The sequence below is a fragment of the Eptatretus burgeri genome, chromosome 5, assembly GCF_056783735.1.
Source record: "Eptatretus burgeri isolate ZD-2024b chromosome 5, Ebu_testis_v1, whole genome shotgun sequence".
NCBI classification, from domain to species: Eukaryota; Metazoa; Chordata; class Myxini; order Myxiniformes; family Myxinidae; genus Eptatretus; species Eptatretus burgeri.
The window spans coordinates 100,861,444-100,876,951 of record NC_140965.1 but is presented as its reverse complement, the minus strand read 5'-3'; the positions used below and the strand labels follow the sequence as shown (position 1 = coordinate 100,876,951).

Here is a 15,508-nt window from a genome sequence, read left to right as displayed (position 1 = left end):
TGTCAACCTTAACCTGAGACGTTACTGAGCCTGGTGTTGGCGCAGTGGTTAGGGCAGCGGCTTTGGATCCAAGAGGTCCTGAGTTCAAGCCCCGTTGGGCCACTGAATTAATACACCAGGGGGTTGACTCAGCCTGTCATCCTTCCGAGGTCAGCGAAATGAGTACCAGTATACTGGGCTGGTGTATACCCCGGTTAGAATAGGTGTACCTTATCCCTCTGTCATAAGAGGCGACCAGAGTTGCGTCAGGAAGGGAATCCGGCGTAAGACATGTGCCAAATCACTATGCAGATCATACGGATGATCCGCTGTGGCGACCCCTCACGGGAGCAGCCGAAAGAAGAAGAAGAAGAATCTGAGACGTTACTGATTATTTTGTCGAGAAGTAACAATGAATTACCAACAGACTAATTCCATAAACGATGCACTTACCGCCGGTGCATTCTCGTAAACCCGGGCCTGGTAAGGAACACCAACAAAGATTGGTGGGGTGTCCTGGACGTCTTCAACGTTGATCGTTACGAGGATGGAAATTGAGAAGATCTCGAAGTTCCCATACAAGACACCTCCACCATCCTTATGTTGGTGAAGAAGGAGAAGAAGAAGAAGAAGAAGAAGAAGCATCCATAGGTCTCATCATTAAAGAATTCATATTCGAAGTCGATTTTTGAGACCAAGTCAAAAATAAATCTCTTTGGCCTTTCTATGTTGAGATTTGCTGAAAGTGGTTGTAGTGAGAACACAAGTTTGTAATTATACTGATTAATGGTTCAGCAACACATTTGTATTGTGACGTAGAAGCAAAATTGTCAATCTGATGATGATGATGATGATGATGATGATGATGATGATGATGATGATGATGAACCTTTGCCCACCTACCTGTGCGGTGATCTTTAAAGAGATCATTTTCTCTTCCTCGGCATCCAGTGCCGAATCCGCTTTCAGACGGACAACACCATTGTGTTCGCCCACAGTGAACTGGCTTTGTTCCCCATTCGGCTAAAAGGCAAACGATAGCAGAATATCATGGTTTTTATGGCAATTTTAACTCCACGTAAAAAGTTTCAATTCAAGTTAGCACTTTAAGCTCTAAATCAAGGAGAACAAAACAAGAAACCACTTTCCAAACAAGTTCTTTGATAACTTTTCAGAACTTCGTTTTGTAGTCCAAAAGGATGGTCCAGAGGTATCACACTTACCTTCGCTACGTTCTGTCTGGGTTTTATTCCTCACGTGACTATAAACTGTCAGATTGGTGCTTTGCAGACAGTGTTTGATCACAAAGTTTGCTATCGCTCAACTCAACGTTAAGCTGGGCGTTCTGTCTGCTGACATTAACTGATGGATGTTAAAGATCGCCCTCAAGTTAAAGCAAGTTATCGCCGGCACCCTGAAAGAGTTAAAAATACCTGTCCATATCAGCTTCAGTTTTGAAAAAAAGAACCTGTTGGGCCGAAATACTTGGACGTGAAAGACTTGGAACAAAAACGTTTCCACACAATAATTGTTTTTTTGTTGTCATTGTTGTTGATACTGTTGCTTGGACCTCGTTCGACCTTTTCAAACACAGGTGAATCTTTCAATTTAATTTATGCTCAGAGAAGGTGTGATACCTGTAAGGTGTAGGTAATGCCGCCCCCAGAGATTGTGTCCCTGTCCAAAGCTCTGACCTGAAAGATGCTCGTTCCAGGAGGTATGTTCTGCAACATTTATGAAACCAATTATAATTTTATTTCATGAACACCTAAAATTACAGCAGTAATTAGCATCTTCAATTTGTACATTGTGAACAATGCAAGCGGTATGCATTGTTAGTAATCCTTGAGCATGGATATGGGGTTCCAGAAGGTCAACCTCTGCAATTAGTTATCAATTTACATTTCCTGGAGTAAAAGTCTTGTACAGGATTCTCAACACCAAGTTACCCTGCTTGCTATCTCAGAGTGTGATTGTCAGGACAGAAGATCCAACACTACAAACACATTCACCTTCCCAGGTTGTTCGCATGTCACATACGAATGACCGTCTTGGACTGCAATGGACAACCACGATCACTCATTTCTGGGAATTTTGATTGATTGCCAATTTATCCAGTGATCTATCGCTCGTGGAGGATCTTGTACACAAATGAAATGCAGAACAATGACATCAGGAGACAGCAGTTAGATGATTGACAAGTGAACATGGGATTTGGTATTTGGAGCTGGTAGCACAGCATCATGACTGAAGTGTTCAGATGGGAATGTCAAAAAGGGTAATTTACACTTCGCAGTGTTTCTTATTCACGTGACTTGATTTCATGCATGTTGGATACATGATTGTATTTAGATGGGTCATCAGGTTTTTAGAGTCTGAAATTAAAGGCGACAACAATCTCCATTCATTGGAACGTTTGACTCAGTTGGAAACAAAGGGAACAAAACTTGGAGGATGTACATAATTATATAATCTTGAGTGTTGACGTTTGATGGACTCGGATTAAACGAGCTGATGTTGACACTTGTATTGTGTTACATTAACAGACTGAATGTAGAGGTAGTGCACTTACCCTTGAGCTGTCTGGTTTAGGTTCTGATTGACAAGTTTAGGTTCAGAGACAAGTTTAATACAGCAAAGAAGAATCTCTTTGCCACCTACGACTGACTGAAGGAAGGGGAACTAGCTGACTGGATTAGAGAGGTGGAGGCTGCTAATGAAGGCAAGCAGTATGGAGAAGCATGGCGCCGAGTCAACGAGATCAGCGGATGGAAGAAGTCCCCATCAGGTCGAATAAGTGGTAAAACAGCAGAGGACCGTGTCCTGACATGGTAGACCCAGTTCAAGAATCTGCTGGGAAGCCCTCCGACGATCACAGAAGAGGAGAAGGACATACCCACGATACTAACGCAAGTCGACATCGATGACGGCCCATTCACCATGGAGGAACTGAAGAAGGCCAAGTATGCACTCAAACAGGGCAAGAGTGCTGGACCAGACAGGATACCAGCAGAGGTCCTGAAGAACTGCGACCTGGACGATATCTTGTTGGACATATGCAATACGACACTGATGAAAGGCAACAAACCAGAGTAGTAGTCACTCTCAAACATTATCCCAGTTCCTAAGTCCGGATCCCTCACAAAGATAGACAACTACCACGATATCAGTTTGACCTGCATCTTCGCAAAGATATGCAATCGGATGATTTTCAACAAGATTCGCACCGCCATTGACCCTAAACTGAGATTCAAACAGAATGGTTTTCGGCAGAAGCGCACAACGGTAACGCAAATACTTGGTCTCCGCAGAATCATCGAGGAAGTCAAAAAGAACAACTTACCAGCCGTGCTTACTTTCATCGATTTTGGCAAAGCTTTTGACTCCATTCACCGTGGTAAAATGCTGAAGATCCTGAAAGCTTACGGAGTGCCGGACCATCTACTGAAAGCAAAGGAGGCCAGCGATACCAAGACCATGGCGAAAATTGCATCACCGGATGGAGAAACAGCAGCGTTCGAGCTCCTAGCTTCTGTGCTGCAAGGAGACACTCTGGCACCCTAAATCTTCATAATCGTCCTTGATTATACTCCATATCAAGCTACCAAAGATCATGAGAAGCTTGGTTTCACCATAAAACCAGGACGAACAAAAAGGGTCGGACCAGTTATGCTCACAGATCTGGATTTTGCAGATGACATCGCCCTGCTCTCTGACCAGATGGAGGAAGCACAGCAGCTACTGACAAGAGTGGAAACTAAGTGCAATCAAGTTGGACTTCACCTAAATGCTAAAAAGACAGAGTACATGCCGTTCAACTGCGACGAACGTACTCTCAAGACCGTAAAGAATGACACCATCAAGAAAGTCTTAGACTTCAAGTATCTCGGATCAAGAATGATGAGTTCGAAGAAGGATATCAAGGTACGGAAGGTGCTGGCGTGGAGGGCTATGAATGACATGAAGAAGATCTGGAAGTCGAACTTGACAAGAGGGCTCAAAAAGAGGATCTTCACAGCTGCCATAGAGTCCATTCTCACGTACGGATGCGAGACGTGGACACTCACCAAGACCATGCTAAAGTCATTCGATGGTTGCTATACACGAATGCTCCGGATGGCTCTTGAAGTCAGTTGGCAACAGCACATGACGAACGGTGAGCTCCATGACGACCTACCGATGCTCACCACTAAAATCGAGGCGAGAAGACTGCAATTAGAGGGGCACTGTTTACGCCACCCCGAGTTACCTGCCAGCCCAGTCATCACATGCGAGCCCAAGCACGGGAGGATGAACCCTGGATGCCCTCCCAAGACGATGGTCAACACGCTCCGAGAAGACAGTGGCGCAGCTAATGTAGATGAACTGAACACACTGATGAGGGAGAGGGAGGAGTGGAGAGTCCATCATCGTGCCCGATGCTGGCCCGTTAGGCCTGAGTCGACGTAGTAGTAGGAGTAGTAGTAGTTAAGGTTTGATTGCTGTCTCCACTATTAAACTGTCAGATTGGTGTTTTGTAGGCAGGGAGTAGCAACACAAAGTGTGTCATCTGTCGGATGGACGTTACACCGCCGACAGCTGTCTGCGAGCATTATTCGGTGGACGTTAAGACCCAAGGTGTCTGACGATGGTGTGAAGAGTGGGCGAGCTGTCACCAACACCCTGAACAAATTACAAATTCCTGCCCAAATCTGATCCATTCAAACGTCAGGCCTTTCCAGCCAATTCGTGAAAGGCTTGGGCAAAACACGTTCCCTGGCTGACCCCACCGATGTTTTTCAACCTTTGCACATACATACCTCAGGCACACGAATAGAGTATGCAGTTTTTAGGAAAGCAGGAGGCTCGTCATTTGGTTCAGACACAAATGCTCGAACTTTTTTATTCACCTGTTGGGGAAAAAAAAATCACAAACAAGATTTCTTGTATCATCATTAAAGCAACAACAATACACTATTATTTAACCCTGGTGTTGATTCCTGAGGTGAGACAGACGTGTACAATTCATAACATTGAAATTCTCACTTTATTATTAACCATTAACCATTAACCCAAACGAGTCATGAACCCAAACGTTTACACTTAAACCCTGTGTACCCAGGATACACTCACAGCATGCTGTACTTAAACCCTGAGTACCCAGGATACACTCACAGCATGCTGTACTTAAACCCTGAGTACCCAGGATACACTCACAGCATGCTGTACTTAAACCCTGAGTACCCAGGATACACTCACAGCATGCTGTACTTAAACCCTGTGTACCCAGGATACACTCACAGCATGCTGTACTTAAACCCTGAGTACCCAGGATACACTCACAGCATGCTGTACTTAAACCCTGAGTACCCAGGATACACTCACAGCATGCTGTACTTAATCCCTGAATACCCAGGATACACTCACAGCATGCTGTACTTAAACCCTGAGTACCCAGGATACACTCACAGCATGCTGTACTTAAACCCTGAGTACCCAGGATACACTCACAGCATGCTGTACTTAATCCCTGAATACCCAGGATACACTCACAGCATGCTGTAGTTAAACCCTGAGTACCCAGGATACACTCACAGCATGCTGTACTTAAACCCTGAGTACCCAGGATACACTCACAGCATGCTGTACTTAAACCCTGAGTACCCAGGATACACTCACAGCATGCTGTAGTTAAACCCTGAGTACCCAGGATACACTCACAGCATGCTGTACTTAAACCCTGAGTACCCAGGATACACTCACAGCATGCTATAGTTAAACCCTGAGTACCCAGGATACACTCACAGCATGCTGTACTTAAACCCTGAGTACCCAGGATACACTCACAGCATGCTGTAGTTAAACCCTGAGTACCCAGGATACACTCACAGCATGCTGTACTTAAACCCTGAGTACCCAGGATACACTCACAGCATGCTGTACTTAAACCCTGAGTACCCAGGATACACTCACAGCATGCTGTACTTAATCCCTGAATACCCAGGATACACTCACAGCATGCTGTACTTAAACCCTGAGTACCCAGGATAGACTCACAGCATGCTGCACTTAAACCCTGAGTACCCATGATACACTCACAGCATGCTGTACTTAATCCCTGAATACCCAGGATACACTCACAGCATGCTGTACTTAAACCCTGAGTACCCAGGATACACTCACAGCATGCTGTACTTAAACCCTGAGTACCCAGGATACACTCACAGCATGCTGTACTTAAACCCTGAGTACCCAGGATACACTCACAGCATGCTGTACTTAAACCCTGAGTACCCAGGATACACTCACAGCATGCTGTACTTAAACCCTGAGTACCCAGGATACACTCACAGCATGCTGTACTTAAACCCTGAGTACCCAGGATACACTCACAGCATGCTGTACTTAAATCTTGAGCTAATTTGTACATTTATTGATTGGATTGTCAATCTTAGTCATCTATCGTTATATGGCCCTTTTCGAGCCAGTAGGCACAATAGTCGAGCAGTTGGTGTGGTGCATTATTCGAGACAGTCGGTGGGGTGCGGAAGTCGCGCCAATCGGCCTTGTCGAGCCAGTTGGTGCGTTAGTCAAGCCAGTCGGCCTTGTCGAGACAGAAGGCGTGTTAGTCGAGCCACTTGGCCTTGTCTAGCCCGTTTTGCCTTGTTGAGAAAGTCGGCGTATTACTTGAGACAGTTGGTGCATTTGTTGAGGCAGTAGGCCTTGCAAATCTGCATGCATTGTTGATACAGTCAGTGTTTTAGTTGAGCCAGTCAGTGCATTCGTCAAGGCAGAAGGTGGAGTGCGTTATTTGAGACAGAAGGTGGGGTGCATTAGTCGAACCAATAGGTCTTGTCAAGTCAGTATGCCTTGTTGAGCCAGTATGTGCGTTATTCGATCCAGTCAGCCTTATTGAGCCAGGAGACCTTGTCTCGCGAGTATGCCTTGGTGAGACAGCAGGCGCGTTCATCGAGCCAGTCAGTACATTTGTCGAGGCATTAGGTGGGGTGCATTATTCGAGCCAGTAGGCCTTGTTGAGCCAGTATGGCTTATTGAGCAAGTAGGTGCGTTAATCGAGCCAGTCAGCCTCGTCGAGCCAACAGACGTGTTCGTTGAGCCAGAAGGGGCATTAATCGAGCCACTCGGCCTTGTTGAGCCAGTAGGCCTTGTCGAGCCAGTAGGCACGTTATTCGTGCCAGTAGACCTTGCAGCATACCTTAAATGACAGGTACTGTGGGCAAACACACTCATGAACAGGTGTGGATAACAACGACATCATACACATTCATTCAAGGTACATACTGACCTTAGAGTTAAATTCCATGTAAAAAAATGTGGTTATATTCGACATATTTATCGAACTGTGAAGACCAATATTGAGGCACAATATTAAAGTTGGTCTATGTACGGACTCACTCACTCACCGACACAAACACTGATGACAACACCCTATATCCTGTCCTTTCGAGAATGGGTGAGACGAACACAAAGAGTAAGAGTCAAAAGAGAAAGACGAAGAGAGACTGAGTGCCACGGCTGCGTTTAGTACACCAGGTAAAAAGGACCAGCAATACCGTGTTCAGTTCATCAGGAATAGTCACCATCAACTCCGTTTCAGCTGATATCTGTAAAAACAACAATCAAATTAGTTTAACCTCCAAATAGCCTTGGCCCCTCTATTCATGTTTTAACATTGAGAATTTTGTGAATACATAACTTGAATCACCATGCAGATGCAGCACACATGAATTTATGATTATCAACCTAAGTCAAAGCAAGAACTTTATGAAGAGTATTTTCTGAAAAACCATCCTTATATTTTTTCTTGAGGCTTCACCCTCTACCACAACATCTCCCATCCTCCACATCGGCAGGTAGCAGCCAGTCTCTTCCCTCTCTGCAGATCTTTATGGAATCATTAGCTGGTCCAACACTTGGAACATGTCTTTCGACCAAAAAAAATCCCACACTCTCATTCCGTCTCTCCGGAAGGACCGTCTGGTGAACCCTCGCGTCTACTGCCTTAGCAAACTTCCTGAAGAAGTTCAGTCACTCAAACTTTGAGGCCTCACCATCAGCCAGGGTCTTTCTTGGGCAAACCACATATCCAAGTTGGACTCTAAAGCCAGTCACCAACTCTGAAGTCAGTCAAACCACATATATCAAGCCAGTCACCCACTGTGCATCCTTAGTCGGGCCAAGTCTTTCTTGGGAAAATCCGAACATGGAACAACTTGCAAAGCCTTCAACCACAGCTCAATGGAGTACCACGGTCCCCTTTTGACTGTTGTTCCTGCCTAACACCATTCACTTCATCATGCTGTGGAGACCATGCAAGACCCTCAAAATCTTTGGAATCTCCCGCAATGAAGCCGAATCTATGACTTTGTTAGACTTTCATTTCATAGAGATCGGTGGCCTGTCTTATTCCACATCCTCTCTGGTATTCATAGCTCTGCCCTTTCCGAGAGTATGATGGTGTCCATCAGAGGGAATGGCTTATGATTGTCGGTCAATGACTTGAGCTGACTGAGAGATTTACTCATTTCGAGAGAAGTAAAGCGTAAGGTGTCATTTATCAAGATCGTCTTGAGCCATCACACTCCATGGTTTAAGAGCTAGAACAGAGGTCGTTGCTAATGCTTTGAATCAACCGTGATGTCTTGCCAATTGAGGACTCGAGTCAATCACAATGCTCTCCAAGATCGACCGATGTTGGTGTAAACTTTTGAAAATTCATCTGACCATTGCACATTACCCCTTTTTGGTCATGGTCCAGGGTGATGCCTTCTGGACAATTTCTGTCCCCATTTCATGGGAACAAAGCTTTGATTTTGTCCACTTTGTAGTTAGACTTATTCTCCTCCTCCTCCTATTCCTCCTTACTCTTCTTATTCTTCTTTATACGAACATGACGAAAACCGCTCAAAAAAATTACGATTTTAGGCGAGCTTGACCTTTGACCTTTTGATCAAAAAAAAATCGTCTCCTAGCTTTTCATTGGTGAACCAATTAAGTGACCCAATCTGCTAATTCTTAAAATTTCAGGTCAATTGGATGAAAATTGATGATTTTAGTGATGCTGACCTTTGACCTTTTCACCAAATTATTAATTTTTCTTCTCTATATTCTCATAATAAAGCTTTGTTGAAAATTTGATGACAAAGCTCCAATGGTAAATGAGAATTACAGATGAATTTGATGAAAATTGACGATTTTTGTCAAACTGACCTTGATGACAGGATTGGGGCAAAGACAGCGGGATCCTCATTCCTTGACGATAGGAGGAAAACAACGGGATAAACCTCCAGGGTCAAATTGTGGTGGTGTGTTGTGGAGTGGTGTTGAGGTGTTGTCCACCAGACGCTGGTCTCCTTGGGTTAACCTGAGGCAGTCCCTTCGGGTGGGTGCCTGGAATGTCCTTTCTCGAAGAGAGGATGATCACCTGTCTCTGTTATCATCTGAGCTCAAGCGTTTGGACACCGGTATTGCAGCACTCTCTGAGGTTCAGAGAACGGATAGTGCGAGATCATGGCAGGTGGTGACACCTACAATTGGTCTGGTCGTTCTGATGGTTATCATACCCAAGGAGTTGTTGTAGCTGTGTCCAATAAGCTGACTCCAATGATAATTGAGATAACACCGGTCAATGAATGTATCATGAGACAAAGGATTCATCACTCCTTGGGTGTCGTTTCCCTGGTCTCTGTTTATGCTCTGACTGAAGCGAGTGATCTCACCATGAAGGATGCATTCTATGCCACGCTCGAGTCTGTGGTTGATCCGTGCCCCAGGGGAGATACACTTCCAGTCTTGGAGGATTTCAATGCATCGACTGGAACTGATAAGAATGGTTATGAGACGTGTGTTGATCCCCATGGGTCTCGAACTGTGAACTAGAATAGCACTAAGTTCCTTGACTTTGCAAGAAGTCATGGACTTAGGGTGGCTGTTTCATGGTTTCAGCTCCTACAGGCTCATCGCTGGACTTGGTATTCCAATGCTGGTGATGTGGCAAAGAAGATTGACCATGTGCTCGATGATGGTCGCTGGAGGATGATCCAGAGCTGCAGGGTTTACCAGATTGCTCAGTTCCTCAATACCAACCACAGGCTTGTTGTAGCAACTCTGAAGTTGCAGCTTAAATCCAGGAGAATGGTACCATCCCAGCCGAGGCTGCATGATGGCAAGCTCAAGGATGAGAGGGTAGCTGAAGAGTTCGCAAACAGTCTAAGTGGGCATTTGGGGGTGTCTGGGTGATTTGGGGGATCCTGAAGAGTTGTGGAGTGCCTTCAAGACCACCGTCCTTTGTTTGCCGGGGGATGTCTTGGAACTCACCGTCGGGCAAAGAAGAATTTTGTCTCTTAAGTGACACTGGATACCATTGACCAGAGTCGCAGGGTCAGGCTTTATTGCAGAGCTGAGCTGTTCAGGGAGCTGAGGCATAAAGCGGAACGTGCACTAAGGGTGGACAAGGAAGCCTATGTGCGAGGCATCTGTGAGGGTGTAGAGCATCATCTGTGGTCAAGTGATTATTGTCCTGCTTACAAGGGGATTTGTGCATTGCATTCCTACAAGCCCATCCCTTGGTGTGCTGCAGTTAGAGTGGAGGGTGGTAGACTCTTGACAGAGGAGTCCTAAGTGAAGGCCTACTGGACCTGTTACTTTAAGCTTTTCCACCAGTACCAGGCTGATCCAGCAGCTGTCGAGTTGGATGTCAGGGGTGTTTCTATCCCTATTTCTGACTCTCCAATCAACTGTGATCCACCTTCGTTTATGGAAACAAAGGCCACCGTGAACCGTTTGAAATGGGGTAAACCTCCTCGGATCTGTGGCATCCATGGTGAACTTCTCAAGGCTGGTGGAAATGCTGTACTCATGTCATTGCATGCAGTTCTGTGCTCTGCCTGGAACACAGGCATCATCCCAACTGACCGAAAGAGGGGCCTTGTTGTCCCTCTCTTTGAAGGGAAGGGTGACAGCCAAGACTGCAACAACAACAAAAGAGGGGCGACGCTGCTCCCAGTGCCAGGCAAGGTCTTTGCTCAGATAATTCCTGAAAGGGTTCACCATTATCTGATTGAGCACCAGCGACCAGAGTGGTCAGACATTACACCAAAGAGGTCAATGATCGACCATATCCTTGCTCTTCGGGTCCTCACTGAACGCAGATGAGAGTTTCGGCAGGGGCTGCCTGCAGCCTATGTTGATCTCTGTAAAGCATTTGATTGAGTGAATTGGGATGCCCTCTGGAGGATTCTTCATCTTCATGGGGTGCCACAAAAACTGATCAATCTGATGTCTGAACTCTACTCTGGTAATGGTAGTGCATGAAATGTGGTGGTGCCATCTCTGACTTATTTCCAGTTGGTACTGGAGTTCGTCGGGCGTCTGTACTGGCCCCCACACTTTTCAGTGCTTGTATGGACTGGATTCTGGTGAGGATGTCGGAGAGATCAAGCTGCGGTGCATCGTTTAGGAATGTCAAGATCTCTGATCCTGATTTCGCAGATGATACAGTAATCTTTGTGGAGACTCTGGATATCCTTTTGGGGGCCCTCGAGGTGCTAAATCAGGAATCGGAGCCGCTGGGATGTCGGGTTTCCTGGATCAAAATTAAAATCCAGGCTTTCAATGACATCTTGGATGCTGCTATCTTGTCTGTATCTGTTTGTGGCGAGGATGTAGAGGTCGTGGAGAGATTCACTTACCTTGGCAGTGATATTCGTGTCTCTGCTGGCTGTGAGCCAGATGTCAATAGATGTCTTGGTCTGGCCTGGGGAGTCATGGATTCACTGTATCATAGGGTGTGGCGCTGCCCGGACCTGTGCAGGAGTATGAAAGTCTGAGTCTTCAGGTCATTGGTGCTTGCAGTCTTGCCCTATGGATGTGAGACTTGGACTCTGACCAGGGATCTGAGATGAACACTTAATTCCTTTGGTGCCAGGTCTCTTCGGAGAATCCTTGGCTGTCACTAGTCGGACTTTGTATCCAACGAGCGGTTGCTGAGATAGTCTCAAATGAGATTTCTTACCTGTATAGTCCATGAGCGTCAGCTGTGGCTGTATGGACATGTGGCTCCTTTTCCTGACGCTGATCCTGCAAACCAGATTCTCTCAGCGAGGGAGCCTCATGAGTGGAGGAGGCCAATGGGCCGACCATGTGCCTCATGTTTGCAGCAGGTTGATCAGCATCTCAAGGAGATGGGGATAGGCCAGACATCTGCTTTAGGGCTGATCAGATAAGGCCCCTGGAGTACTTGCGGAAAGTGGACACAGCGACACGCTGCTCTCATACATGCTCCCATACCTAATCTGACCTTTGACCTTTTGACCTTTTAATAAAATTATTAATAATTCTTCTCCATATTCTCATAATATAGCTTTGTTGAATGTTTGATGACGAAAGCTGAAATGGTAAAAGTACGGCCCGGACAGACACACACAGCCAGACAGCCAGGAAGTCAGACAGACACACACACACACACACACACACACACACACACACACACACACACACACACACACACACACACAGAGACACCCAGAAGTGATTACAAAACCCCATCTTCCATGGAGCAGGGGACAAGCTGCAGCTAACAAACAATTTACAAGATAAAGGAGGAGACTATTTGGCCCGACATGTCTGTGCTTCATCCACACCCCATCAATTCAATCTATCAGTATGTTCATTGTGTATGATACAAATTTAATCTATCATTTACCCAATTTATTTGGGGGGGGCGGGTGGAGAGGGGAAGAAGGAATGGGAAATCAAATAGTGGGGCAGACACAGGACATCACCACTGGAGCGCCTGTTATTTTTATTTTCCTTTTTGTTTTTTGAGACATGAAGTTGATTGTGGTGAGAGAAATGAACAAACACCGACAGCACATCCACTTTATAATGAGATCCTCTCATCGATATCAGAATCACCCATCCATATCCAAGCTATCTACCAGTCCAGCCAATGTCAATGTACCCCTCCCTCTCCAATCCTTTCAGATAGCTCTCTAATTCCACGTTAAACAGACCTGCAGGTTCGACTGCCAATCCAGAAAGACCAGTCCATGTATTTACCCCAGTGGGTGCTTGTTGAAGATGAATTGTTATTACCTCCACCACCGAAGGTGAAGGAGGTTATGTTTTCACCCCTCTCTGTCTGTTTGTTTGTCTGTTTGTTTACACGATATCTCAAAAATTTGCGGATGGATCCGGATGAAATTTTGTGGCAGGTTTGGTTTGTGACAAGGACGAACTGATTAGATTTTGGTGAAGATCTGTATCCGACGACTAGAATTTTTGAAGTGATTCTTCACCGTTGAGAGAAAGGGCCAAAAATGATATTTCGCACGATATCTCAAAAAGTTGTGGACGGATTCGGATGAAACTTGGTGAACATGTTTGGTGTCACAAGGAGGAATTCATTCAATTTTGGTGAAGATCTGGTTATGGATCTGGATATGAGAATTATTTAATTTTGTAAGTAGTTCTTCACCATTGAGAGATTGGGCCAAAAACGATAGAGTACTGTATAGCATGAGATTTCAAAAATGTATTGGGCCTGATATGTTCTCGTGGATCAGGCATTACGTGGTGGAGGTGTGCGCCCTTCTAGTTCTTCCCCTTTTTTAAACCATCCATAAATTAATGGCCGAGATCATTTCCATTGTCTCCTGTTTCGTATCACATGTTAAATGTAACTTGGGACATTTTTAATTACATCTTTATGGGACTCAACAATTTCACCTCTAAATGTGAATACATTGAATTTCTTTTTCTTTCTTGCAAAGTTTTTGCCTGAAATACTTCACACAATCATCAGAACCCTGGACAACTGTAAACTGGCATTTACTGTCCATATTTTTTTTTAAACTTTTTGTCTTTTTTCCAAAAGGTACTTTTATAGTGATGTCTGTAAACCTGAAGATGAAACCATACAGTGAATTTTAAAATAATTACCCTGCCTGAGAGTTTGCTTCTGTTTCCATCTTGTCCACCCTGTATGTCCTCTCCTCACCTTCACTCGTCCCCACACCCGTTATTTGTCCAAGTCTCTCTATATTTTGTCCCACAACCATACAGCTGGTGCCCCCCCCCCCACAACCTCTTTCTGCTGTTCAGTTTATGTTGCATCCTGATTTAAACTGATCGATTTTTAAAAATAATTAATGTGCCCCTCTATCAGCAGAACCCACCTGCTCAGGCTGACCGAAACCTCTTTGAGAATACTTATAAGACTCCTCATAACGAAAACATCAATGGTGATGCTTCGATATCAGCAACAACAACAAAAAATAATTTCACAATGACATTATACACTGAAGTTAGGTTTAATAATCGAGCCAAGATAAATGTATTTAACAAGAACTGATGGTGATTTTTAGTGGAAATCAACACCTGACATGCCGAGTTGGACTGAGGCTTCTGTGCTGTAAATCATATGAGGATCAAAAAAAAGAATAATAAAAAAAAGAGTCAAAATTGTAGTTTTGCGTTCACTCTACTTATTGAAGCGTCGGAAATGTAATTATTTTATCCCACTTGCCGAACAACCTTGGCATGTTGCTGTGATCGGTTAAATCCTATCATTTGAGAGGCAAGGATGGACGTAAGATTGTAAATGTCGTGGCTCGATCACATCTTCGAATCACTCTTTGGGTCAATGTATCGATACGTACCTCTCGATCCAGGGTGTCACATAGAGTCACATTTCCTGATTGCGAATCCACCATGAAGTAAGGAGGAAAAGCCACTCGAGAGCTCACGCTGATCTCCTTGGAGTCATTGCCATTGAGTGTGAGCACTTGGGTTCCTAGCACATCCAGTGAGAAAAGATGGAGATAGTATGATGTTCATAAAAGTGTAGAAACTACTTCGAAGTACTATATATGCTATATTTGCAAAGGTGCTTCCAAGTTTCCAGGTTACATTTGTGGATTTTCGTATGCCTCTGATAATGGCTGCCCTGATTCAAGGATTGTGGAACACCATTCCTGCCAAAGATCTCCATATACTAAGAGAGGCTCGCAAGGTGCAGCACCACATATGGAGAGGTTTTCTCACCTGATGGCATCTTGAACTCTGGAGCACTGATGATTGGTGCAAGTTCATGCTTAAAGAAACCAGAGACTTGGTGTCAAAGCCACCCAATGCTCGCCTGTTTATATATTTATCGTTTTTAAAAGACTAGTCTAATAATATTTTTTTAAATAATGCATTGCAGTGAAGTCTGATCCAAATAATTTTAAAGCAATATATGTATTTGTATATTGTAATCAGTAAAAAATAGTGTGGTAGATAAAAACATTAGAAAGGAAAAAACTTTAACGTTGATGTGCTACAAAAAAGTGAAGTTCAAAACAGGTCAAAAAATTTTCAAAATTGAAATTATTTTTTCATTTCAACTTCACTACATCAATAGTATACCCCAAAGGAACCTCCATGACAAATGTCAGCATCCTAGTACACATATTAAATGAATGGCAAGCTTCTAAATAACTTGCACCAAAAACTTTAACATTTTCACGCTGATGCTGATGCTCACGCC

At 44.5% G+C, this 15,508-nt stretch overlaps 1 protein-coding gene across 1 annotated transcript in view; it reads right to left on the bottom strand.

The window, feature by feature from the left end:
- Nucleotides 1-15,034, bottom strand: part of LOC147027061 (cadherin-related family member 1-like) — a 34,396-nt gene extending 19,362 nt beyond the window's left edge. Inside the window, exons 1-7 of the mRNA XM_085883599.1 lie at nucleotides 15,025-15,034; nucleotides 14,640-14,773; nucleotides 7,533-7,583; nucleotides 4,779-4,868; nucleotides 1,617-1,703; nucleotides 883-1,002; nucleotides 433-576 (exon numbers count right to left, since the gene is read on the bottom strand). Coding sequence (XP_085739725.1) covers nucleotides 433-576; nucleotides 883-1,002; nucleotides 1,617-1,703; nucleotides 4,779-4,868; nucleotides 7,533-7,583; nucleotides 14,640-14,773; nucleotides 15,025-15,034 — 636 coding nt within the window. The remainder of the gene's footprint in view (nucleotides 1-432; nucleotides 577-882; nucleotides 1,003-1,616; nucleotides 1,704-4,778; nucleotides 4,869-7,532; nucleotides 7,584-14,639; nucleotides 14,774-15,024) is intronic.
- Nucleotides 15,035-15,508: the final 474 nt, after the last annotated feature.